Below are 683 nucleotides of genomic sequence, written 5' to 3'. Positions count from 1 at the left end.
TGTGGTTGGCTTGCTCTTATGTCATCAATCTCTCTATGGAAAAGTCGGAGGGTAAAATGGCGAGCATCCGCGGCGGTGTCGGGAGTTTCCTGCTACGCCGCGCCGCAGCGAAGAGCATCCGGCAGAAGTACCAGACAGGCCCACAGTTCAACAAGCGCAAGTTCTTCCAGTTCCCGAAGGGCCACCACCGCCTGCACCGCCGCATTGGCGGCGTTCAGCGTGGCCCACCGACGCAGCAGCTGGAGTATGAGCGTTTCAGCCATCTCCCCGGCGACGTGAGGACGCGGCCGCAGCATGACTTCACGTTTGGCGACGGCCGTGCGGATCGCGCCATGTATGCGTGGCGGAAGCGGGGAGATCTGCAGCTCTATCAGATGGGTGGGAAGACGGAGACGTTTGTGTGTTACCGTTGCGGTTATCCTGTGCGCAGTCAGCTCGTCGCAATCAAGGCTGACAACTGGGACTACCGGATGTGTTACAGGTGTTACACAAGCACCGTGAATCACGGCATGGAGAACGACACATAAAGATTTCTGTGTGAATGTGTTGAGGGTACAAAGAGAGGTGGAGAATATGCCCTCTTGTGAGGGGAATGTTGTTTGGTGCCGGTGCGTCTGTTTGTGCCGCTGATGCGCTCATTCTTTTTTTGCCCCACTAGGTGAGAATGTGCTCGTTTTTTTTTT

The 683-nt window shown here is 56.1% G+C and overlaps 1 protein-coding gene across 1 annotated transcript; it reads left to right on the top strand.

Moving 5' to 3' along the window:
* Window positions 1–56: 56 nt before the first annotated feature.
* DQ04_24471000 (hypothetical protein) lies at window positions 57–527 on the top strand (the record flags this gene model as incomplete). Its single annotated transcript, XM_009318234.1, has 1 exon — window positions 57–527. The coding sequence occupies one exon, from the start codon at window positions 57–59 to the stop codon at window positions 525–527; it is 471 nt and encodes a 156-aa protein (XP_009316509.1).
* Between the last annotated feature and the right edge of the window lie 156 nt (window positions 528–683).

This window comes from Trypanosoma grayi (assembly GCF_000691245.1).
Source record: "Trypanosoma grayi strain ANR4 Tgr_2447_V1, whole genome shotgun sequence".
Taxonomy (NCBI): Eukaryota; Euglenozoa; class Kinetoplastea; order Trypanosomatida; family Trypanosomatidae; genus Trypanosoma; species Trypanosoma grayi.
Note: the sequence above shows the minus strand (reverse complement) of the source record. Positions and strands in the feature narration are given on the sequence as shown.